This window comes from Mastigoproctus giganteus, chromosome 6 (assembly GCF_048544385.1).
Source record: "Mastigoproctus giganteus isolate SK-2022 chromosome 6, ASM4854438v1, whole genome shotgun sequence".
NCBI lineage: Eukaryota > Metazoa > Arthropoda > Arachnida > Uropygi > Thelyphonidae > Mastigoproctus > Mastigoproctus giganteus.
In genome coordinates this window covers 232,174,778-232,200,065 of record NC_143580.1, presented here as the reverse complement: position 1 = coordinate 232,200,065, position 25,288 = coordinate 232,174,778, and the positions used below count along the sequence as shown (strand labels likewise).

Below are 25,288 nucleotides of genomic sequence, written 5' to 3'. Positions count from 1 at the left end.
TAATGGCCAAGGTGCCAGCTGCCAACACTATACATTATATGGCACATGCAAGAAAGTTTACCTCAACATGCCGATGCTTTGTGCATTGGGGGTGATCATTTTCAGTCTTTCCATCTCTCTGTGATTGGGAAAACCAAATTGCACTTTGTATCCTATGCTGTTTGGCATGAGATGTGACAAACACCTCATGTCATTCATTCATTTTGCTGATTTACTTCAGGGTGCTATACAGCTCAACAAGATAATTTTCCCTCTAAGGCATCTGGTTGCCAAACTTTGAAATCCATATTTTCTAAGTCATTTGTTGTAGGGACAATTAGCACATCTGACCAATCTGATTGCTTTTCTCATCCCACTCTAAAAGAAGTTTTTTTTTTTTTTTAGTTGTAGTCTCTACACCCAGATACAACCCATTTCTTATACATAGAGAAAAACAGTGACATCCTTTCCAATAAATCATTGATATAACACAAACTTCTTGTACTGTCTGTTTACACTGCACAATAAACTTTTGTGTTTGGTTGCACCATAACCCTTCAGAGTGAAAAATTTTTTTTCACCCTGAACTTGTTATAACCCCAAGGCTTAAGTTACCCCTAGGTGGATTCTGCCCATTTAATCACCCTGTTGGCAATGTTAACTATCAAATATCCTCTAGCGCCTTGAGTGATGTAATGGTATTACAGCACACAATGAACACTGACAGTTTAATGCCGAGATTCAGTAAGCCACAACCTAATTTTGAATTTCACCTGACAGGTTAAAAAATAGAGCAAGCACTGGCAGAAATGCTTGACCCCCCCCCCCCCCAATTTTTTTTTTTTTTTTTTTTCTGATATCTTCCAAAAAAAAAAAGCATTAAAATAAACTAAGTAATTCAGAAGAATTTGGGGATGTCCTGAGCTTTATTTTCTTCAGTAATCATGCAACAATAATTTTCTCATCAGTGTCAAATTTTAATGAAAGTATTCCATTAGCTACCTTTTTTTAAAACAGATTTCTTAAAGAACCATATTTTAGGCTGGGTAACATTCCAAAAACAGCTACAGCATTAATCTCAAATATCACTTTTATTTTCAAACTGCATATTTAATAACCTAATTTACTTTTAAATGTGGTCTGTGACCAATATTTTAGTTTCAAATGGTTTCTAACATAGATGGTAAACCAAAGGCATGAATAAGAAAATATACAGGCATGCAACCACCATAAATAGTTCATATTATAAAAAAGTAATTTTTTATTCAAAGACTGATTTGTTTTATGATCCATCAGCCACATCTAGCAGTGAAAAGTGTGTAATTGTGTGCAGAATTATGGCAAGAAAGTTTTCATTTGACACTTAAGTATTGTTATATTTTTTATTGTATTAAAGACTACGTACTAATTTTAATCCATTTATTTTTTCTAAGGCATTTAAAATAAATTATATTTTGTGTTTCGCTTGTTCTTTGAATGCAGGATAGCAGAGGTTTGTCATTACAGGCTTAACATTTCAAAAGATTCCCATCAATTTTCAATGTTCGAACTATTCTGTCTCTTAAGCATTCTTCATTTGGAAGGGTATTCAGCTCTATTTATCAGAATAGACTTCTGGTCAGTCATTTAAGAATCTGGCCATTTAAAGCATTGTTAATAGGAAAGTTCATTTTGCTTATTTTAACTTCTACAGCATTCAGTGCCTTTCCTTATACTATTAAAAATGTCTGTTTACAATAACAACTTCAAAGTGCCAGTTATTGTGAGCATGTTTGCAAATTGAATTTTGATTCAATTAAGCAGCAATCTAATGAGTGAAAATCAGAGGAATATTATCCACGGACTATAATAAAAAATGACGATAGCACAAATTTACAACTTTTACCCCCTCCTCACCAATTAACAAAATTAAACAATACATGAAAATTGGAATATTATCCACAGGTTAGCAAAATAAAAATAAATTTATGCTAACTTACATAGTTTAAGTAATATACATACAGTACCAACTAAACAACATTTAATTATATTAATATATGTGTGTTTTACAATTAGTATTAAACTTGTCATTTATTTATTCTGTCTCGCTCTGTCACAGAGTAGTAATGAATCCGGAGCGCACAGTCCTCTTTAATCATAAACATAACACTTTGTAATCTGATATTTCTGTTCACGGACATTTCTATAGAAACTGTAAATGCAATATTAAGAAAATCAACAACTTAAAGAGTATTTCTACAAATTTTGTTATATGCAATAATTAGTTGTCTTCGTTGGCTTTTTAACTTTATGTTAAATATGTCAATGCCTTTACTACCCAAACTATAATTACATTTCAAGATATATATTATTAATGTTCACATATGGAGGGCAAATAATTAGTCACACAATGCTTTTAAAAGGCTCTTTTAATTCTTTGTTTACAGAAGAATGAGTGCAAAACTTAAAAGGCAGTCCAAAAGATTATGATTTTCACTAGAATAAAATAAAGTTAGGTAAAACAAACATCTATTGTCCCGTACCACTATAACAGGTAACTTATTCTCGAAATATACAAAAATCAAAATGAGCAAAATCAACAACAAGTATACTGTACTTGTATGCATAACTTTATTTATTGTTTTGCCAACATGAATTAATCTATAATTTTTTCGCACTTTTCTTTTTTGGAGTCCGTAAAAGCAAGGGCATCATGGATAGAAATGCAAAACTGTTGATGATGCATGTTTGATTTATATTCAGAATGTGTACCAGATGCACAATGCATTACTGTCAGTTCAGAAGCTGAATATTTAACAGCAACTACCTACAACTGTATGCACATCAGCGAATGGCTACAAGTCCCGCTCCTATTAGCTTATTGACTCTTGCGGCTATCTCTGGATTCTTCAGATGTCTGAAAAAAAAATATATATATATTTATTCAATTTCAAGATTCCATGAATAATAAAGTGCAATATGTCTTACAAGGTCTTAAAAAATAAATAAAATACAGTGATGCCTATTTCTTTTAGACTTTACTATGCTTGAAACCAGTGGTCAGCAACATATGACCTAACCAAGAATTTGCCAAATCATTTTTTCATGTTCTTCACTTATTGTTACTGACAAAAAAAAAAAAAAAACATACATACACAAGGCTATTCTACCAGTTATCAGAAACCAAATGTTAAAATCAATTAATACTACAGTAAAAAATAATAAGAAACAATGCATAGTTTTTCCCACACAGCACTTCATCTGTGGCCGTTGAAATAGCAGGGGAGGACAGTGACACATTAGAATAATGTCAGCAAGTATGATGCAAAAGGTTTAGAACAATTCCTATTCAGAATATGTTGTTTAATATGAAATACAAATGGCACATACACATAATTTACAAATACAGTCAGTCCTCGTATAGCACGATAGTTGTGTTCCTAGAAACCTTCGTGCAATGCAAAATCGTGCAATATAAACAACAGGCCCTATGGGAAAAATAGGGTTAGGTGCCGACCACCCAAGATTGAACACACATTTGTAACCAAAACATTACCAAACACAATAAATAATCGTAAAAAAATACGTATTTTATTACGACTATTATGTAATAAAATATTGCTAATGATTTTGCTTCTATCGTAAGCAAACTTGTTTTTTGTTTGATTTTCTATCCAAACAGACGACAGCCGTTCCATCTCTTCCAATTCTTTGTCTTAATATAATGGATTTTAATTACACTTTGAGTTATTCCTGCTATCAAAGTTGTTTTTATTTTCTCTGCATTCTTTGTAATTCTCAGCATTGCCTCATTTAGGTCTGTAGCATGGGCAATATCACATGGTCTTTCATTTCGCTCAAAGCGTTTCACAATTTCATATTTTTTTCTCTATCGACAGAGGCAGACTGGCCATAAGCCTTACCGGGGAAACCCCAGTGGGCTGGAGGCCGGTGTGATTTTGGCCATAAACCACAGTATCAGGCCACTATAAATTTTCCCGGGTAAGAATTTTTGACCCAGTCCGCCTCTGTTTATCGATATTGCTTTTCTTTTTCTCTCTGAATCTGCAGTGTCTTCACCAGGATGCTTCCTTTTCACACCTTTTAAGTATTTTACTCATTTTTAGGGAATAAAGCACAATTACAAACCGAGGAGGCGCGCTTGATACTCATAAACAAAGCTGCAACTATTAACACCTCACATTTTACTAAAGCACATTTCTAGGGGTTACTGCCATAAAACAATGAAAACAATTTCCAGTTGCGTTTCTGCTAGTGGAATCTGTTATAAACTGGTAGTAAACTCGATCTAATTGCATTTGCGATAATACCGATAGTCGGAATTGTGTGGGTTTTTACCTTATTATGGTGAAATGTGTTTCCCCTTCACTGATATAAAAAACATAAATACATTTTCAGAATCTTCTTTTCATTCCTATCGTGTTGCGTTCGGTTGGGGTGATTCTGCGCTCGACTACCATTTCTTGTAAACACAAAGGCGAATCGTGCATAAGCGAATTCGGCTCGTGTTATATAAGATATCGTTCCCCTATTTATAAATCGTGTATGATCGAATTCGTGTAATGTAAACACGTGTTATACGAGGACTGACTGTATATCTACTATAATACTGGGAGGAATGGGTGGGGGTCATTTTCCTGATGATGAAACAAGCTTAAAATAAATCCCATTTACTTCAAATACAATTATACTAATTATATTATTGCAAATCCAGCATGCCCTATAAGACTTTGCATGCTGGATTTACATGTGCAAAGCATGCTAAATGTATCATGACTTTTTATGGAAATTCCGCATATGAAGCATTATAAAATTCTTTCCAGATATTGTTATATAATGTATTTTACCAACATTGAACAACAATAACCAAGTGACAATCGCACCCTATTATTTATTATAACAATATCTACTTTTTCATCCAGAGCTATTTTTACTATAAAATCATTATGACACATGGAATCCAGGAACAACTCCACAGGATACACCTTGCAGCCATAACAACTTGGACTAGAGACATGCCAGAGATCAACCAGTGCAAGGAGGTAGTGAGAATTTTCTGTGAAACTAGTATTGTTACCATCAGAAAAAAAAAGTGCAGTGATGTATGGAATCACTCTTTTGGTCAAAAGACTTCTGTTACATACAGAGGAGTTATGTACAAATTTTCCCTATGCTCACACACCTGTCTCTTTTCATCTTTCACCTCCTTCAAAATGATTTGCAAAAATATCATATGCAAAATGAAATATGCAACAGTTACAAATCAACTGTACACTTCTACAAATTTATTCCATAAACCACGAAAATAAACACACAGAACTTTAAAAGTGTTTTAAAATTTGTAGTTTTGATAAATTCTCAGGATACATTCTATGGATAGTTGGATGATACCCAGACTACTGCTACTTCTTGTTCAACTGACACTATAGAGATGAGGTGTAAACTGAATTTATCCACATGTGAACAAAGTCTAGCAAAATAACCACTTTGGGAATCAATAGTTTAAGATTTCCAAGGTGATGCATTCTCAAATTAAATCATTCAAATGAAATAAGCCTTACAGAATAAAGCAGATTGGAGATACACCTCGTTAAAGGCAAGTACAGTTGATTCCGGTTATTTGGGACACATCGGGACTAGTGCATTTTGGCCCGATTAAGCGGCTGCCCCAATTATCCGAAGTTTCACGTAAATAGTTAAAAATACAATGTACCCCCCCCCTTTACAATTACTTCACTGTACAATCAAATCGCATTACGCCAAACTCACCATAGTAAAGTACCCTTCACTATACAATGTGTAGTAAGCGCCGGTCATTGTGATCACGTTTGTGAATTGAATTTTAATTCTATTAAACAGCGATTCTAATTAGTGAAAACAGGAGGAATATTATCCACAGGCTATAAAAGTAAAGATATATTAAGCACAAATTTACCCTTTATTACCTTACCAATTAAAAAATTAAATGATACGTGAAATTCGGAAGAATATACGTGATAATTGGAATAATTAATACGTACTGTAATATGTACATACTAATTAAACTAGTTGACATTTCTGTTCAATGACATTTGTGGGCAGGGGTTAAAATTTAAAACACTAAAAAGATAAGCAATCAATAACAAAGAACACAGCACACACAAATTGCAAGTAACAATACGTGCAAGTGAGAACAGAGTAACGAGTTACAAAGCTTTAAAAATAGGAATGAAGAGAATTAATTAATTTATATGAAAATTAATTTTTTTATATGATTGACATGGAAGTGTGAACACATTTCACCATAATAACCCACAGAATTCCAGCTGTCGATATTATCACAAATTCAATAAGAGTTTACTATCCGTTTATGATAGATTGTACTAACAGAAAAGCCCAATAAACAGGTGACTGCTAATTGTTTTTACTGTTTTATGGTTGTGACCTCCAGAAATCCGACCGAACCACTTGGTACGGTTGGATACAATCGTAGGGTAATCTCCAGTGCTGCGGTCTCCTGCCCCAATTAAACGGCATGCTGTCCCAATTAAGCGAAGTAAACCCTGGCTATTTTCTCGATTGGGTTTGTTTTTTAAGATTTGTCCCAAATAAACGGCTGCGCCGATTAATCGGTGGCCCAAATAACCGGAATCCACTGTACTTGCAGCATTTGACATTAGTCCCACTGTGTTTCACAATGGGATTAATGTCAAACCCCTTTGTTGGCTACTAGTGAAACTAATGTTGGATGGTCCTAATCTCATCATTTGAATAAAAGTAATGTTCTTTCTCTCTTCAAGGGAACAAAGATAGTGATGGTAAGGGCTGTAGGCTGGGTGCTGCAACACTTTGGATATCAACAGCTATAATGAGGTTCTACACTGTAGTGGAGCAACATAGTGTTAAGGTGCTGACTACTCTGCCTTTATGGTCATATGTGAATTTCATATATCATTGGGAAGACCATTGCATGTTACAGTATGTCCTGTACAGGCCACTATACAGAATGAAAAGCATAATATACTACAGCAAAAGTTTCAATTCTCTTTTCTTAAAATAAATTTATACAATAAAATTAAATATACGAGCCAAAAGAGAAACCTTAAGTTTGGCATGATATAGCCATTGTAGCCAATATGCATGTAATTATTAAAACAAAGTAATAGATGTTCACCTTCTGCACAAATAAATTGCATATTAAACACACTGGGTACATTTGGATGTTTTGTCGTTCAAGCATGGTAACTATAGCCAATGTTTCCACTTCACACAGTATCTGAAACCTATCCTTATAGATCCTAGGCATCACTGTGATCTGTTCTGTTCATATCTTAACTGCTTATTGCACTATCTTGGATGAAACCATCAACTATGAACACCATATTGTGTCTACTGCTTCATATCACTCTCCAAGCATATAAGACAACAAATGGTCTTATTATTCAGTAGAAGCAATCCATATATTTAACACCCACATAACACAATTTAAATTTATACATTAATCATAATGGTAAAATAAACATTTCTATAAAATATATGTTTATGTATAATGACAAAATCTTACTCTTTCACGGCTTGTGGATCATTTTGCATCTGTTCGAGGATTAGCCTCATTGCAGGATCAGCAAGAATGGTCTGAACCTCAGGATCTTCCATGGCACGTCTTCTAACTTCTTCAGGATTGGAAGAAGATGCCAACATACAGCGTCGATAGTAATCCAGGGCCTCCTGGAAACACAATAAAAAGAAGATAATGAATTACTCCATTAATGGGAAACTTTCCAATTTCCAAATTTAAGATAAAGGCATGGGTAAAGTCCTGGGAGAGTTTTATGTATTTTTTAAAACATACTTGTAACAGAAGTATCAAATCTACATACATTTACAATCAAAATATTGTTACCAGATTAAATAACTTTATAAACAAAATATACAGAAAAGAAAATATTTTCATGCACATAGAATTAGACAGCATTTTCGAAAATTTCAAAGCTTGCGGTTGTTATTGCTTTTTAAACAAATCAGCAACTTAAGCCATATTGCACCACTGTGTGGGCTGAAAAACTCAAAGGAACCATACTCTTTCTGTCTGAGATTGTATTACTACAGCCTACATAGAGGCCTTTAGAAATTTCATCAGTCTATGATGAGACTTGATTCCTTGACAAGACTTAGAATCTGTGACTATGAAATATGCCAATGGTTTGGTCTGTATAGGTGATCAGCAGTTATCCTGGAATTCATTTAAAACAAATACACCAAACTATGAGCACATGAAAGGAGTTAAGAGTTTCAGAAGGCAATGATAGTCGAATGTCATCTGCAGAAAATGTCCTTTTGTACTATTTCTCAGGAATTAAACATTTACAATTTCACAACTGGTAAGGTGCTAAACAAGCAAAAGTACGGGGGTACTTTTGCTTGTTCAACTGGGTAAGTAAGAAATGAGTGACAGAAGCCAATGTGCCTTGATGAGGCTAGTTGCCTAATGTCATCACTAAACCCTACAGAATCCAAGTCTGGAGTGGTGAAGAGCCACAGGCAAACAAAGAGCTGCATGCCATGAATTTTCATGGAACGGCCCGTTGAGTAGACCATAAACCTTTAATAACAAAAACATGTGCAAGTGTTGTCAGTGTGGAGTTAATCAAAGCATATCAAAATAGGACTATGGATGAACGAAAAATCAGGCTGTGGAGCAATGAGTCAACACCAGAGAAAAGGAGATCTAATGATTTGGGGATTTCTCATTGTGACTTGGTCCATATGCCTTATATATTATTATTTTTACCATTATTTTTTTTTTTATCCCAGAAAGCAAAGTGTTGTTAAATTTTATTTAATATGTACATGGGAGGTACTGAAAAGTTCACAGCTCCATATCAAGCAGTGGACTTGCACTTGAGTGTGTATTACTTTTCAACATATTCTCTGCAAAGCTACACACAGTTGTCCCTGCAATGCAATTATCCTACCCCTGGAGGGACGGGGGAGTTCCCAGTGATATAACCTCTTCATTTGTTTTAAATTTCTATGCAGCAAAGTGGAATTTAAGTTGGAAAACAAAAAGAAATCTGATTTGCTCAGTTCGGGTAAATAAAGTGGGTACAGCAATGACTTGCACTCACACCAATTCATTTTAGTCATTGCAAATGCTCGTGTGAGCAGAGGCACTCTCTTGGAGAAGCAAGATAGTGCTCCTGCTCACCTTATGTGGCCATTCCTTTTCTTTTAGACCTGGCAGCATCTTACAACTGATGTAACAGGTTAGCAAAGTATACTTCTGTTACAGTTTGACATGCTGCTTTGTCCATGGTCACAAATCTTGCCAAAAAAATTCTGAATCTTCTTTTTAACATGCCAAAAATTCCAAGGAAGTCTGCAATTGTACTACCACTTTTTAAAAGATCGAGTCAGGTGGTAGAAATATCTGACAAAGTGGTACAATTGCAGATCTACTCTGAGTTTTGAAGGGTAGGCATCAGTTTTTGGAGGGTTTTCATGTAACACAGAGGAATCTGAGTAGTTATCTTTTCTGCAAAGCAACTTGAATAACGGTTTCCTGCAGGAGGGGAAGTTCCTATCCAAGTGGAAAAGAGGGGATATTTCTACCCAACTATCACTGTTACTGATGATTTTCTTCTAGATTCCAAATGCCACTACAGTCATATGGAATCCACAAAAATTGGCTAGAATGGCAGTAATTATAACCATTACTGTTGGCAGCATTCCTCCTCTGGTGATTGGGAAAGGTTGTTAGCACTTTTCAATGGAGTTAATCAATCAGATTCACATGACACATGGACCCACATAGCCAAAGACACGTGCCCCCCCCACCAAAATGCAACAATACACAATCAGGACTTTTAAAATAGACCAACTGTGCCATTTATTCCTTTGTTCTGGTTATCTTCAGTTGGCACATACATATTAACTTAAAACAATGCCATTTAAAGTTACATTATATGCGTAAGAGCTTAAAGTCTATTAATTTTATTTCATTTCCACACAATGTGAGAGAAAATTGCTGTAAAGACTAGTACAGAATACCACTTTGCACTTGTTGATATTAATTCATAGTGTTGAGTTTGGTTCAGTGATAAAAGGATTCTAGAAAGGTCTTAAGTTTAATACAGTCAATGAATGACATAATGATGATTAGGACTACGCTAGTCAAAATTTCCAGCACTGTAAATAATTCCACTGCATTTCCAGTATATAATCCACATGTATGGTTTGCACAGTTGAATTATAAGTCTTTCTTATGCGTACTTTTGATTTGGCCAATAAATTCATAATATAGATTCCATCTATATTATGAATTTTAAACCACATTAGGACACAATTCTTTATAAATACAATGTAAGATGAACTGATCTTGTAATTAGCAACTGAATAAATAGCATACAAGAAAGAAAACTGATTTTTTAAGACTAAAATATAATTATACAATTACACCAAGAAAAATAAATAATTGTGCTATGAAATTTTCAATATACATTCTACTAAACTATAACACACCAACAATATATGCAATAATATATATCACATATTCTGGCATATAAGTTTACTTCTATTTCTTGCTTTGAAAATTCATGTTTAATCCAGACGAAACCACCTGAAATCCATTATGCTATCGCAGGAAAATCATCAATCACTAACTTGGCAGCCACCACAGAACGCATTCTCTCAGCATTCGAACAAAGAGCTGAGCTAGCAACCACATACCTCGACATAAGCGCAGCCTTTGATGCCGTGTCGATTCCGGCCTTGCTTCTCCTACTTAAGGAGAATTTTCACATTCGAGGTGATATGCTGTGCTTTTTGGAATCACTTCTCAGTCACAGAATACTTATTCTCCATCGGCAGCAACATACCCTATCCTGCGACATTACTGCTGGAGTACCGCAAGGGGGTGTCCTGTCTGGTGTCCTGTTCACAGCCATCATCGTGCCCATTATTGCCTCAACGAATGGTCTCCTATGCTATGCCGATGACTTCAAACTGCTGACTCCAATTAACCCTGGCGACGACCCCGCCCAGCTTAGCAACAGGATCAATTCCCAACTTAAGGATCTAGAATTGTACCTGGCAAACTTCAATCTAAAAATCAACCCTCTGAAGTCTGCTCAGGTTATATTCTCCCTTAAATCCATGCCGACAGTACTCAACGTTTCACTCGCAGGGGTACGAATACCAAACGTACCCTCGCACACAGACCTTGGCGTTCTGTTCGACCAAAAGATGTCCTTTGTCCGTCAGATCGACAAACTCAGTACCAGATTTTCTCGTCTACGGTGGATCTCAAAGCAGCAGCTGCTACACGTCCGACATCCTGCCACTGTTAAAAGGTTCATCACCTCCACCGTCTACCCTGCCATTCTCTATGGTGCAGAAATATGGGCCTCTGCTGCACATACAAACCTTAAGCGGGTGTACACTGCTGAATACTGGCTACTGAAATGGGCGAATAACAAGCTTCGGCTACCTCCCGCTACCACAACTACCATGATGGCACAAGCACTCGACATCCCGAGGTTGAAGTTCCTGATCGTTGAAAAGAGGCTGGTCTTCACAGCCAAACTCATCTCAGGCCAAATATCATCTCCAAATATTTGGAATGCTTGCTCTTGGAGGATTCCACAGCCAAGCCTAAGGTCGGTACCAGCACTTGTGGCTCACCACAACAGGCTTGTACTCACCGAAAGATTTCTGCCCAAGCAGATGCTCGCTGCCCTCAACCGTGTGGACGCCGACATCGACACCATAATAAGTAAAAAGAAGGACAGACACAAGTTTATCAAAGCTCTTGAAACCTGAATCACTGCCAAGTTGTATTTGTTTTTCTTTATTTGTGTTCAGCTCCTTGTTTTTATGATGTATTTGTATTTCTTTTTGCATTTGTAATCTGTATTTTGTAGCCTTTTGTATGTGTTCGCTATATTTTGTAGCCATTTGAATTTGTACTTATGTTATCTATATGTGAACCCCTGGTGCTCGTCGCCGTGATGGGATATTGTGCTGTAAATCTACTTCACAATAAAGATTTATTTATTTATTTATTTATTTATATTCACCATAAGTTGACTGTCTTTTTTTAAGTCATCTTTTGCATATCACAAAGTGAAGTATTACAGTAAACCTTGCATTAAGAACTACTGTCTACATTTTAATTTTGGCTATTTCTGTTCATCTTTTAGAAGTTTACATTGATGATTTCTTATACTGCACAGTAAACTGTGAAGGAAATAGTAAGCATACAGTACATGAAAGTACTGTACATGCTTTACTGGAGAAAGTCATTAAAACCAAAATCTTCTGGCACTGATGACAATGTGACATCATTGTTATTGATGTTATGTGTGTACATGGGAGTCTTTGATTATCTAACTAAGCTATTCCTTGTTGCCTGTTTAGCACTGTACAGGAAATTGTTTTCTCTGAAATAATACCTCAATACAAAAGCATATTTGCTAGAAGAAGTGGACAATTTCACAAGTTTATTACAGAAGGGGTTTTTGTTCGCACTCAAAAGGTTGAGTGGATGAAAGAGCCAACCTTAATTTCAAATAATTTTTCAGTAGTTGAAAATGTTGACTTACAAGCTGGAATGTATGATACATAATATTCCAGTTATGCCTATATTAATTTAACATCTATATCAAGTTTTGATGGCTTTAGAGATAATTTTAAAAAGTACATTTATGCACCAGAATATATAAAAATAACATGTTAGCAAGAATGAATGATTAACCACAATGAAATTAGCAATATAAATGATCACTTACTGCATTTTGAGGGTCTATGTCCATGGCTTTTTGGAAGGCAGCACAAGCTTTAGCATTTTCTTTTAATGCCATTAGAGCCATACCTTTTCTGATATAACCTCTTACTATCATGAGGAAAAAACAACCATAATCAGAAACATGTAATACAAACTTTTGTATTCTAACATAAATAAAAATACAATAAAACCCTATATTTAAGAGGTAGTGTCAAGGCTGGCCTTATTTTCCCTCCACAATGATATTACTTATGCCATGACACACATGGCAATACACAAGTGCTGTAAAAGTAAAGGTATATGAAATTAACAATTGCTCAATACTGGCACACTGAACTTTTTGCTACTTCCAGCAAGGCTTGGTATACAGTTTTATCTGCCTTTTTTGTGTGCTGCAGTTCTCATTTCCAGCTTAGCCCAAAAGTATTTGCTTTTAGCATTGAACCATTTCAACAAAAAAAAAAAAAAAAAAAAACCACAGATGTCCTGGAGCTGAGTAAAACAAACCATATCGCTAAAAGCTAGGAAACGTTTTACATTTTTGCATTCAAATCTTAAACCTTATTTTGATTAATAAGAGAATTATTGTATTTTTTTTAAATTAAAAAATAAGATTTTTTGTTTGTTTTTGGTACATTGTTCATTTCAAAATATCTTTTCAATCTCATTTTTTGAGTTGTGTCACTTTTCCATATGACATCCGACATGTGAATGCAATTCTGTACTGCATCTTCTTTGTAGCATAACAGAATAGTAACTCTTTCTTAACCCGGTCTAAGTCCGCCCTGTTTTTGTCTAATTTTTAACCCTAACTCAAAAGTTGCTCCCCCCGAAGAAAACTAATAATTTTCATAATTTCTACTCAATTTACAAAATCGAAACTCTCAATATACATAAACAGAACTATATTCTTTGATTTCCTACCTTTATCACTCAGCAAAAACTATTAATTCACTCTAAAACAGCAAAAATGTACGATCACATTTCAATTTACTAAATTTTGATGTCGGCAAAACAAGATCCAAGCTTTGAAAATAAAACGCGTTACAGCATTAGTTCAAAAATTCGCGCGTCAGCTCGGCGCCTCTGGCTAAAACGAATCAACGCACGCAGAGAGATAATTGACTGGTCAAGCTTATGTCATTAGCGTTACCAAGGTGATCCAAGGAGAAAATGAAACTGTAAACAACTTTCGTGGAAAACAAACAGTTGAGCATCATTACTTGCGAACACTAATTTGCATGGCTCTCTCACAACAGTAGCTTTATTGCTTTTCGTAATTGTTGTACGAAAGAATTGCAACGAATTGGTTTTGAAAAACTAAAATATTGCATTTCCTTTCTTCAATATGTATTATCTACTAAAAAAAATCAAGGAAATTCATCTACTGGAAGCTATACTGGAAACGGAAAGAAAAAAAACTGATCACTACAATGCGCATTTCATAAAAAAAAAGTTCGCTTTATTGTAATTGTTTCTAGAGGACTAAATCGGAACAGCAGTTTCATGGATGTATATTTGATCTTCTTACGAAATTTCAAGAAAATATTTCTATTCATAGCTGCGTTATAAACTTCGAAAACTAATATCGAAGGAACTTCACATGCATCTCACCTGGTGTACAAACGAAAAAAAAAAAAAAAAATGCGCAGCTAGTAACAGATTGTGAGAACAATCCATTACTCGTAGTGAGGGATTGGGAAATTGTAAGTAATTGTTATTGAATACATCAATATTTCCTTGATATGCATTTGATATCATCAAAAAATTTCCAGAGAAAAATTGAATTTTCATTATCACACAACGCCCGAAAAATTCACCATAAAATGTCATGTGTTTCAATGTTTGAATTCCATTCTGAGCTGCAAATGTAATTTCACTTCTCTTGCGCTGACAGAGTAGCCGTTCACCGAATGAAGAAAAACAGGGTTCATTTTCATGAAATTTCCAATTCCCTTCTTTCACTTGAGGGAAAAAAAATTCCTTAGGGGAGGGAGTCCACCCTTTCTAGTCCGACCCTGGAGAGAGAGAAATAAAAAATACCCTTTTGGTGGGGAGAAGGCCAAGAGATTGTCAAAGGTCCAGAGTGCTAACTTTCATTTATTTTATTTATTATTATTTATTTTATTTTATTATATTATTATTATTATTTTTTTTTTTCTTGTGTTGTTCTAGCAATCCATCCTGGATTGGGGCTTCCCTGGCCCGGGATAGTGCTTCTCCTCTTTTCTCCTTCCCTCTCTTCATCTTATACAAGTTTTTCTTTCCTCCCTGGGAAACTTTTTTTTTTTGGCTGATGCTGCATAAGCTGATACACTTGCTTTCTTGCATCACATGCCACTACTACTACTAGTAGTTCCCCAGGGAGGAGGGCGTGCAGTTAGTAGGGGAGATCTTGCCCTCCTGCTAGGGACAAGTACCTGGAGGCAGTCGTCCAGGTGATCGCTGCTTCCAGGTAGCCAGAATGCCCAAATACAACATCACAATACAGAACCCTTTTCGTCAATTGGATATACTAGCCATAAATATATTGGAAGCTGGATTATACATTTCAAACATCACTTGAATACAAATGACTACACAGTTACTTTGGACTGATCTGATGTCTTCGGGTAAAATCAGTCTTTTTGTTGTAATTTTCCCAAATGTAATTGTATTCAAACAATTTTCCCAAATTGTTTGAATACAATCACATTTGATTTTACAAAATACAATTACAAAAAAAATATTCCTTGTGTTCAAACAATTTTCCCAAATTGTTTGAACGCAGGAATATTTTTTTATTTCCAATGTGTATTTTACTATCGTATTTCCTTTCTTCAATATGTATTTCAATACATATTGTTATAATTTACATATTGTAAATTTCTTCAATACATATCGAAGAAATTACAATACATATTCTGTGTACTGACACAAAATCAAGAAAATTCAACTGAAAGCCACAGTAGAAACGAAAAAGAAGAAAAACACTTTGCTGTACTATTGTTTTAGGGAACAGTATTTAGCATTTTTACTTTCTAACAATATTTGACATTATTGCTCTGTTACAATGTTTTGCTTTGTTGCTTTACGTTATTGTTGTAGCGAACAATATCGTGCACGACATTTCATCACAGATGCTGGAATTCTAATTAGTCAGTTCATCCTAGGATGCGGAATTACTAATTAGTCCGATTTTGGTCTGGCGCTCATTTGATAAAAAATCCAGAATAATTCCTCTGGAAATATTAGCTAGTGAACTGCATTATAAATTTCAAACATCGCTGTATTGCTTATCCTTTGAGTGACCGCGTGTTTTCGCCTTTTATTGTAGACACTTTCTTCCAGTCAGTAAAATCATTATTATACCTATAAAGTAATTCATTATGTTGGGGCAAACCGTTTTTGCTCCTAATTGATGTAGCACTTTTGAATTTCGCAAAGTGGATTATTTGAACACAACATACATTAGAAGGTCGGTAAAAAAGTTGATAATTGATGGGCAGCATTCCGACAAACAAATTTTCTGTTTATATTCCGTGATGGTCAGAGATCCCGAAATATAGAGAGAGGGAGGGAGGGAGGGAGAGAGAGAATACAAGAAACCGCACTGACTCATCTGCCAAAAACCACAGTAAAACAGTAAAAGTGTTGGGGAGTAAGTCTATTTGTCAGCGGAGTTTATCTGTTTATTGCAGCTCAGAACAACTTTATGACCGTGGATAGTGAATTTATTCGGCTTCTGAACTAAAACAGAATTTCTCCCTTTGCAATGACATCAAAGCGTAACAAGCAAATATCTTCTAACGATACTTTTTGAGTTACAAATATTGCAGTTATGTGAACAATACACATTTCAAGAAAGAAAGAAATTCATAGCGGATGATTTTTTTTTTCTTTCTTTTGATGCACCAGTTTCGAAGTTTAGAAGTTTATAACGCAGCTATAAATAGAAATATTTTCTCGAAATTTGGTTAGAAGATCAAACCCAGGAAACTGCTGTTCTGATATTGTTTACTAAAAACAATTACAATAAAGCAAATTTTTTTTTTTTTTTTTATGAAATGCGCATTGCAGTGTTATCAGTTTTACACCAGTTTTTCCCGTTTCCAACAGATGAATTTCCTTGATCTTCGGTTCGTAGGAGCAATACACGTTGAAGAAAGGAAATACGATCTGTTCACCTTCCATAAACTGTTATTGGTACTGTATGGCTTTATTGCCTCTTATGTCAAAAACAGTAGCTCCTGTTCGTCTTTTGTTTATTTACACTTCTCCCTTACCGTCTCAACTGGTGACGTGATATATACCTCCCACGCTTCGCTCGTATTCACGCGGAGTTGTTTATCAGAACAGCTCCTCTCCGTAAAAAGAAATTCGCGCGCTTTACACCAAGAAACGAATCAAGTGTCGGGTTTCATAAGCTCTAGGCTGGTTAGGGCGGGGGTAAAAAAATTAATTGAAAAGGCCTAAAAAATTGCATACTTGATGTCACATTTTTGTCATTTGCGTGAAATTCAATAGAAGGTTTTGAAAATTTAAGTGGGAAAATTCAAGAAAACAGTTCTGGCTCCAACTATAGCAAGTTTCAGCTCTGTAATTAGAGTAAAAATTATAGAATTAACTTACTGAACCCAGTTGGGGCTGGTACGTACCCCAGCGGACGGGAATATGGTTAATATTCATGTCTTCAAACACAAAACTATTTCGATAATAAATTAAAAAAAACTAATTAATTAGGGCTATACTTTGTATTAACCATACAAAACAACAATTTATTTCTTATGGAATAAAAATGGGATTTCTGTAATATATATATTAAGTGAATTTCATAATAAATAAATTATGCAGCAAAGCTGGTCCTTCAGTCCTTCATGTACTTTATACAAACTGAATTTTATTAATGAGATTCTCCTATATAAATAAGTGCCATTGGGATAGAGCAGATATAGGACTTGTCCCAACCAAGAACTCAGTGGCACTACTTATTCTGAACTGAATTTAAGTGGAGTACTATCTCTAAATGAGATATGCTTTTATAACATTTTAACCATTTTCACTCTTGACAAAAAAAAAAAAAAAAACCAGCAACCCAATAATAATAATAATAAAATAAAAATCAATGGTCTATATGGTTAGAGAGAGGGAAAAAACAAAACAAAACATATGTATACAGGCAGTTCTCGCTTTACGAGTTCCCCCCCCCCACAAGCATTAAATCAACAAAATCGAAAATATGAACATTAATTGCAAAAAATGAATGTTAAACGTTCATAATTACCGCATTCCAAACCACATGCTTAGCTATACAACATAGTGTACCCCACTTTACGATATTAATCAGTTCCAGAGACACCATCGCATCCTTAAAATATCATAATGTGAACCCAATAACACATTGTTTTTTGGCAATTCATTTCAAGATCTCAGAAGTTGAAATTTTTGCTGTATAACTAAGCTATTTATCTCTCTAAAATGTCATTTTTAAGGTCACGAGCGTGACCTTAAGGCCATATAAAAGGTTGCGAGCGTGGTTTGTAAATTGTATTAGTTACCAATTCAAATAATCAAAATGCACCACACTTTTATCGCTATCATATGTTCCATTGTAAGAACCAATTTTGAACGGCTTTGTGATATTTTTCTAAAGAACATTTCTGGAGGTCACGACCATAAAACAATAAAAACAATTTGCACTTTCAGGTTTATTGGGCTTTTCTGTTACTGCAAGCAATTATAAACAGGTAGTAAACTCGATCTTCTTGCATTTGAGAAAATACCGATAGCTGGAATTATGTGGTTTTTTGTTATTATGGTGAAATGTGTTTCCCCTTTACTGAAATCTTCAATAGTATAAAAAACAAACAAATTTTCAGAATCTTCTCTTCATTCTTTATTTTTTTTTCAAGCTTCATAAACTTGTTACTCCACACGAATCGTGTTAGTTTCAATTTGCGTGTGCCATTAAAAAATGCTTATGCATGCAATCCTGAAATTTATAATTAAAAGAGAAGATTATCTTGGAAACAAACGCCTCTTGAAACATTTCTGAAGAAGACGACTCCTTTTGTAACAAACCAACGAGTGCTGAGCCAATAATGAGTGATCAACATTTAGTCGATGATGATGAAGAATAAACATTCTTTAACATTTGTAAGTTGTAAATAATTTCTCTATTATTATAATTTGCTTGATTTTACAGGCTACGTTTTCATTTCTTTCGATAAATCAATCATTGTTTAAACAGAAACTAATTAGCTAACTAATTTCATTGTTGAGAAAGTAACCCCAATTTTTAACCTTATGTTTATGGGAAATAATTTCCCGCTTTATGAGTGCGTGCTAGGAACAAATTAACTCAAAGTCGAGAACTACCTGTATACATTTTTTTTTTTTTTTTTGGCTTATGCAGCTAATGCTAATGCTAATATTATAATATTACCATAAAATGCAAATCAGCTTTCTTTTTCTGACTTGAAATTTAGGGGAACAGCAGAACATGTCCTTAAATACTTGGATACAGTGCTTTGTGTGCTTTAGTTACCTGGTATTTTTCTTTTTATTGAAGTAAATAACAAAATAAACTTCCCTGACTATTCACAAACTACTCTGTGCAAAAGAACAGAGCCAGAACTAATGGGACCTTTTAATTCCACTCTGACATACAATAAGCACATAACAATCAAAACCTCAAGATTCAGTAGACGTATATTTGAAACACAACATAAAAAATGGAATCACACAAAACTACATGGTCGAATCATGAAAGTTGGCAGGTCTGATAACAGGAAAAATCCAGCCACAAAGCTGCAGCATACAGTTACTTTAGCTTATGTGCATTTTTGCTGAGTCTGCATAACACTACTGCTGCTGACACTACCACGATGGATCAGAAGAAAGAGTAAAATGGGCCTACTATCTGTTCAGAGAATATTGCAAACCACCGATCATTTACAGTGGATTCTGGTTATTTGGGACACAAGTGTAAATGTGCTGGGGATGGGTGTCTTTTGGCCCAATTAAGTGGCTGCCCCAATTATGCAAAGTTCACGTAAACAGTTAAAAATACAGTGTACCCCCGCTTTACGATTGATTCTCTGTATGATCAAATCAAGTTATGATGGATTCACCATAGTAAAGTACATTCACTATATGTCATGTAGTTGTTGTTATTTGGTTTTTAGGAGCATTAGCAACTAAGGCCATATTGCTCCAGGAATATGCGGTGGTCATTCCCTTACTTTTCCGCATCCTCCGTATTTGGTGGTGACGGGCTCGAACCCCGGTCTAATCAAGAAGCGTGTGTTACACACTGCTGCTCCTTCCCACCTGGCTACGGAGGTGCCATATCATGTAGTAAGTGCTGGTCATTGTGATCACGTTTGTGAACTGCATTTTAATTCTATTAAACAGAGATTCTAATTAGCGAAAATAGGTGGAATATTATCCACAGGCTATAAAAGTAAAGTATATTTAGCACAAATTTACACTTTATTACCTTACTAATTAAAAAATTAAATGAATACGTGAAAAATCGGAAAGCAAAATAAAAATAAATTTACGCTTATGTGCATAGCTTAATCAATACGTACCATAATATGTGCATATTAAGTAGTTGATATTTCTGTTCACTGACATTTGGGGGGGGGGGTTAAAACTTAAAACAGTAAAAAAGATAAGCAATCAATAACTAAGAACACAGGATGCACAAATTGCAACTAACACGATACATGCAAGTGAGAATGGAGTAACAAGGTTACGAAGCTTTAAAAAAAAAATAGGAATGAAGAGAAGATTCTGAAAATTTATTTGTTTTTCATGATTGAAGATTTCATGAGGGGGGGGAACACATTTCTCCATAATAATGTAAAAACCCACAGAATTCCAGGTGTTGCTATTAGAGCAAATTCAATAAGATCGAGTTAATTATCTGTTTATAATAGATTGCACTAACAGAAAAGCCCAATAAACCAGAAACTGCTAATTTTTTTTATGGTTGTGACCTCCAGAAATCCAATCGGACCATGTGGTATGGTCAGAGACAATTGTAGGGTAATCTCAAGTGTTGCGGTCTCCTGCCCAAATTAAATAGCTGCCTGCCTTGATTAACCAGTGGCCCAAATAACTGGAATCCACTGTATTTCTAATTGTGACAGAAACTTTAAACAAAGTGGATTTCACATCACCGAATAAGTTCTAGTCAGTGCATATTGGAATATATTATTTACACGCACACACACAGTTATATATTTGAGGTGAGCAGGCCCAATAGTTGCAATCACTGCCCTCATATTCAAGCTTCTTATTTAAGTATGGTATGATGGATCTCAATGACTGTGATCAGTGGCACTCTACCCCACTGTCTAACTGGCACAACCACAGCCTGTTTCCTCAAAGAATGCATTATACAGCTGATCCATGAAAAATCATATGCAGATACCAATACTTTAAGGGCCAATATGCATTGTTTCCCTGATCATATCAGCTTCTCAATCTCAGTTCACTGCCTTTTGTGTCATTCATTCAATTTCAATATAGGATAATAAGCAATCCACTTATTTATAACTTGATTTTAAAACAATATACAGAGCAGGCAGTAAAAGTAGCCTTCATGGCAAGAAAAATATGCACTGATAGCAGATATTCTCAACATATGTGCATGTTTAGTATATAATTAATATTAGCCATATAGTGCAAGGGAGCAACAGGCTTTTCTGCACTAGAAGGGGAAGGAAGTAGATAAGAAAATAGACAAATGTGATTCTCTCCTCATGTAGATACTTATGTAAGGTATCCAAGATTACCTTTGAATTTATTCAAACTATATATAGCCTTGACTACCAGCAGAGGCAACTTGTTCCAGTAATCAACAACTAGCTATATAAAAGAAAGCTTTCTACAATCTAGTTTTCCTTTGTAACTTGAATTATAGTCCCTAAGTCTGTAATTCTTTATAACAGCAAAAATTTCACCTTCATTCATTTTACTAACCTCCCCGCCCCCTCAGAGCTTTATAAATTGCAATCTGATCCCCTTTGAGTAGATTGGTTTCCAGGCTCTGTAAGCCCACATAATCGAGGCCTTTCCTTGTACAGTTGCCATTTTGCTGATTTTACCATGCAAATTGCCCATTTTTGGATCTTTTCACGAAAATCAATGATCTTCATGAAAAGCAGTTGTAAGATCGACAAATGTGGGCATACAACTGTTTTATACAGTGGGATTATGGCCTGCTCATCTCTATAGGATATTGTTTGATAATTCATCAATAGGACACCATGGTTCCTGGCTGCCTCTTTACACTGTTCAGGGAACTTTATATCTGCCAATATTGTAACTCCCAGATCCCTTTCTTCCTCTAATGTTTTTAATTCAACCCCATCAAGTGTGTAAATTACACTTGGTGGGGCTGAATTAAAGAGGTTGCCATTTCCCAAGTGTAAGACCTTGCAGTTTGCTGCATTAAAACATAGTTGCCACTTTTCTGACCGTTCTTGAAGCCTGTTCAAGAAAGGTCATCCTAGAGCTGCTTGGCATTGATCATTTAATGACTCTCCCAATCCCTACAACATCTGCAATTTCTGACATCATGCCTCCCTCTATCCTTTTGTTGATGTCATTTATGAAAATCAGAAATAATGGTGGTCCAAGAACAATCCCCCAAGGATCAGTTCTTAGACTTCAGACATTACACCAATCTGAAGAATATTCATTAATCACAATCCTCTGCCTTCTGCCCTGCAATCCATCTTACCATCTTTCCAGTAATTCCAAAGTGTTCCAGTTTATAAAATAACCTGTCATGAGGAACTCAGTCAAATGGCTTGCTAAAATCTAAATAAAGTTTGTCGAAATAGCATGCCAGGTTAGTTAAACGTGATTTTCCCTTAATAAAACCATGTTGCATATCCTTCAGAATGCTATTTCTGTCTAACCCACAACCCACCTTCAAAAATTTCAATCTAGGATCAAATGCTACTAAAATATTCAATAAGTGCTAAAGTTCTTCTATAAGGATCCCACATATCCTTATATATATATATATATATATTGTTTAGTTTACTTTACATAAGATATTTATTAATTTTCTATATTTTATATATATATATATATATATATATCCGATAATTCAAAATAAAAACAAAAGCCAGTAGTATGGCAAAAATGTAGAGCGAAAAATTATCATAAAAATAACGAAAAATAAAATAAACCAACAGGAAAGGGAAAGTAAAGGTAATAAGACATAAACAGTAGCCGATTATACCCTATATAATTTAGCACTTTAAATCCAATTAATAAAACCTTTATTTATTTTCTTATTTTATTTTATGTTAAACTTTAAGCCATTATTTAAATATATATATATATATAGTGAAAACTCCTTTAATGGAGGCTTCTCTGAAAAGGACAGCTCTTTCTTCTTGTGGACAATTCAGTAGGTGTCAGTTCGGTATTTTCAACCTCCCTTAGATGGGACATTCTGAAAGTGTAATTGACACACATGCATTTTCGCTGGTCAATGGGCATTTGCAATGCAGAAATGTGAAGGTCAAGATCATTTCAGTATTACTAATTAGTCTTGTGAAGACCGAAGATTACTCATGGAGAAGATGGCATGATATGTTGTTAATACACTCACCACTGCGGCAAGTATGTTTATAAAGTAATTTGGGCTGTTCAATGTAATTTTATCATTGTGTGTCATTTAGCAATTCAATACTGTATATAGATGGTACTCTATACAGAAAAAAGAAAGTTCTTATACAGGATTTAATTTGTGGTATGCACATAAATGGAATACAGCTATTATATATTTCTTTCAAAAACAAAACTATGAATGGACTGTGTAGAATTCAATCAAAGCATTGAGTGAATAGAGTGAGTAAATATCTCAGCTTCTGAAGACATCGTTTGCCAATTCTATAATTGTGTTGTAGAATATCTTGAACTGTGGGAGAAATTGTCTGGAGGTACTTCTGTTTTCGACTGGGCAAATTTGTTTATACTGCCCGAATGGAATGATGTTGAGATTTCTTACTATTTTTCTGAGTCTAAATATGGGAAAAAGTTTAAACAAATTGTAAACAGAGACAACAAAATAGTTATTGTGAAAATTTTTGGTTAGAAATATTTACACATTTCAAATCCATGCTAATTTCTATTGACAATGTATGCCATTTGGCAGAATTTTCTGTCTACCAGGTAAGTTGGCTCCAGCAGAGAGAGTATTTTTGCAATTAAAAATGTGGTCTTTAGAAAAATAATAATTAATATTTCCATGATAAAAGCTGTTAATTATAAAATGTAATTTTTCTGACGACTGCAGTCAATTCTATGCAAAGTTAAAAAAAAGAAAACTACCATACTGAAAAAAATTTCTGTCAGAGAAATATGAATGGTATAAAAATAAGGAAAAAGAAGGTGAAGATAAAGATTACATATTTATAACTGCAATGTATCATACGTATTTCCAAGAACTGAGAAATTTTTCTTTAATAAATTTTTTACAAAAGTTCAAAATTGAGATTTGAACAGATTTTAACGTAACTTTATTATCCTCCCTTTAAAAAATTTATAGATGTGATTCATTATGTATTTTGTTGCAAAATTTTTAGACAGATTTTTAAAGTTAAATTATTTATTAATACACTAAATAAATTATTATTAAAGTACTCAGAAAATTTTGTAAATATAATTAAAAAGACGCGAATCCTAACATTGCCCCAGTTTTGCTCCAAAAGTATAGTCATCCTACTGAAGTAAGTGGTTTCAGATTTGTATCATATATCCTATTCATACAATAATGTTTAATTTTTGTAAAGGTTTGTGGACACCCTATAAATTTGATATGACTACTGTTTACCCAATAAAAACAGCTATGTGATGCTTGACATTACTTTCAAAACTGCTTTAGCAATCACCATTGTTTGATTTATTGGCACAACAGCTACTAAGGCCAGCACCTATTACAGTCTTAGTTGGTACAGGTTTGTGACAGCTGTATCCAGCCCTTTGACTGAGAGATGGTGAAAATTTGTAAGGTTTAAGTAGCTACACAAAGTTTGCTTGTATATGCAGATTTTCCCTTGGAATGCTGATCGAAAATTTCCCAGGCATATTGAAAGCATGCTAATTTTTTAAGAAATGAAATTTTGTGCTGTTTGTGGCAGAGCTTTCAATTGAGCAAAACATACAAATCGACCAGAGAACACATGCAATTTATGTACATATTACACATGGGCAGATGAGTTGGCTAATTGGGTGGTGCTAATGTGTTTTTTTATATGAAGAAAAATGATGTACGTGGACTAAAACTGGTAAGTGATCTCATTATTTTTTACTAAAAGTTAACTATGTGTAATAAATACATAGTGAACACTTTCATCTGTTACCTGTGCTTTAGAAAGGCTTAACTGTACTTTTATATCTAATGACTTTCTAAGTTTTTCAACTGAAATATTTGAAATGCAATGACATCAGCTCAGTTGCAATTACAGAACTCTCACTGCCCTCAAGTCTAGCTGAACTAGTGGCCACAGAAATCAAATCCTGTCTTAGGTCCGT

The 25,288-nt window shown here is 34.5% G+C and overlaps 1 protein-coding gene across 1 annotated transcript in view; it reads right to left on the bottom strand.

The window, feature by feature from the left end:
* Positions 1–2,575: 2,575 nt before the first annotated feature.
* Stip1 (Stress-induced phosphoprotein 1) overlaps positions 2,576–25,288 on the bottom strand; it is a 156,717-nt gene continuing 134,004 nt past the window's right edge. The window contains exons 11-13 of the mRNA XM_090376776.1: positions 12,747–12,850; positions 7,523–7,686; positions 2,576–2,875 (exon numbers count right to left, since the gene is read on the bottom strand). Coding sequence (XP_090232902.1) covers positions 2,803–2,875; positions 7,523–7,686; positions 12,747–12,850 — 341 coding nt within the window. The 3' untranslated portion in view covers positions 2,576–2,802. The remainder of the gene's footprint in view (positions 2,876–7,522; positions 7,687–12,746; positions 12,851–25,288) is intronic.